Source organism: Colobus angolensis, unplaced genomic scaffold (assembly GCF_000951035.1).
Source record: "Colobus angolensis palliatus isolate OR3802 unplaced genomic scaffold, Cang.pa_1.0 Scaffold143, whole genome shotgun sequence".
Lineage (NCBI taxonomy): Eukaryota > Metazoa > Chordata > Mammalia > Primates > Cercopithecidae > Colobus > Colobus angolensis.
In genome coordinates, this window is record NW_012114522.1 from 3,471,843 (window position 1) to 3,472,999 (window position 1,157).

Consider the following 1,157-nt stretch of genomic DNA (forward strand, 5'->3'; position numbering starts at 1 on the left):
CGCCCGGCGCGACCTCTGCGGATTGCATCGGTGTGTGGCGGCGGGGCATGCCCAGAGCACCGGGCACGGCCTTCAATGGGCGAGGACACGGACACGCGGAAAATTAACCACAGCTTCCTGCGGGACCACAGCTATGTGACTGAAGGTAACGTACGTGTTGTCTGAGACCCCTCCGGCCGGCCGCGGCGTGGGGATGCCGTCGCACCGAATGCCCTCCGAAGGTTTGGACCGCGCGATGTGTGTCGTGTCCCCCCGCCCCACCCCATCCCATCCCACCCCATCCCACCCTGCCCGGGGCCCAGGAGGGAGGGAGCCCGAGGGTACCGGCCTCCGCTGCCTAGCGCCCGGACAGGGCAGCGCCCTCCTCCGCGCCGCCCTCCGGGAGGCAGCTTTCCGCTCTCAGGCCAGGTGGCATCCTGATTCGGCCCTGACCATAATTTTTTAAAAGGCCATGCCTGTGGCTAATCTGGTGAAGAAATCTCGGGGAAATTTAATGGTTTAAATTTCCTGGTTTAAATTTAATGGTTTAAAATCCTGGATTTGCAATTTCAGCCCTGCCAGGAGCCCGCAGAATTTTCTAGGCTGTCCTCTCCCTGGAGAAGAAGAGGGACCAAGGGGGGAAAAACATAATCCATTGCCAGATCCTCCTGGGAGGCCCGCCTGCCCGGGCCCCTCCCTGTCCTCCAGAGGCAGGGTCCCTGAATGGGAGGGAGAAGGCGGCTGGTTTGGGGCTGGCCTTTTTATTCCTGGCGAGTTATATTGAGACAGGAGCAGCTGGGCTAACTGTCGGGATTTTCCAAAAAAGTGGGACATGTCATCCCAAATAGGCCCTGTTTAAAATCCCCTAAGTTGGCCCTACAAACCCAACCCCAACCCCCACCCTACCCAGAGGCTGGTGGGTCAGCGCCCCGCTCTTACAGGCCGGGAACTTCCGGGGCCCCCTGCTCTGCCTTGCTAGGGGAACAGTGGGGACAGCTTCCGCGCGCAGGCAGGGCCCGCGGAGTGACCACGATGGAGAATGGGGACCGGGAGGTCTGGGCGCGGGGACGCCTGTGCTGGAGCCCTGCCCGGATGCAGGGACGGTCAGCGGCTAACCCACGGGCTGCCGGCCCGGCCGCAGAAGTGTGCACGGGTTCCCTGGGTGGGTGCCCCAGTGG

At 62.7% G+C, this 1,157-nt stretch overlaps 1 protein-coding gene across 2 annotated transcripts in view; it reads left to right on the top strand.

Moving 5' to 3' along the window:
- PPP2R2C (protein phosphatase 2, regulatory subunit B, gamma) overlaps positions 1-1,157 on the top strand; it is a 251,874-nt gene that overhangs the window by 96,661 nt on the left and 154,056 nt on the right. Inside the window, exon 1 of one of the 2 annotated variants that reach the window (XM_011935416.1) lies at positions 7-145. The exons of the other annotated variant lie outside the window; for it this stretch is intronic. Within the exon in view, the coding sequence (XP_011790806.1) occupies positions 76-145 (70 nt within the window). The 5' untranslated portion in view covers positions 7-75. Of the gene's footprint in view, positions 1-6; positions 146-1,157 lie in introns of those variants that run through there. 2 annotated transcript variants of the gene reach the window in all.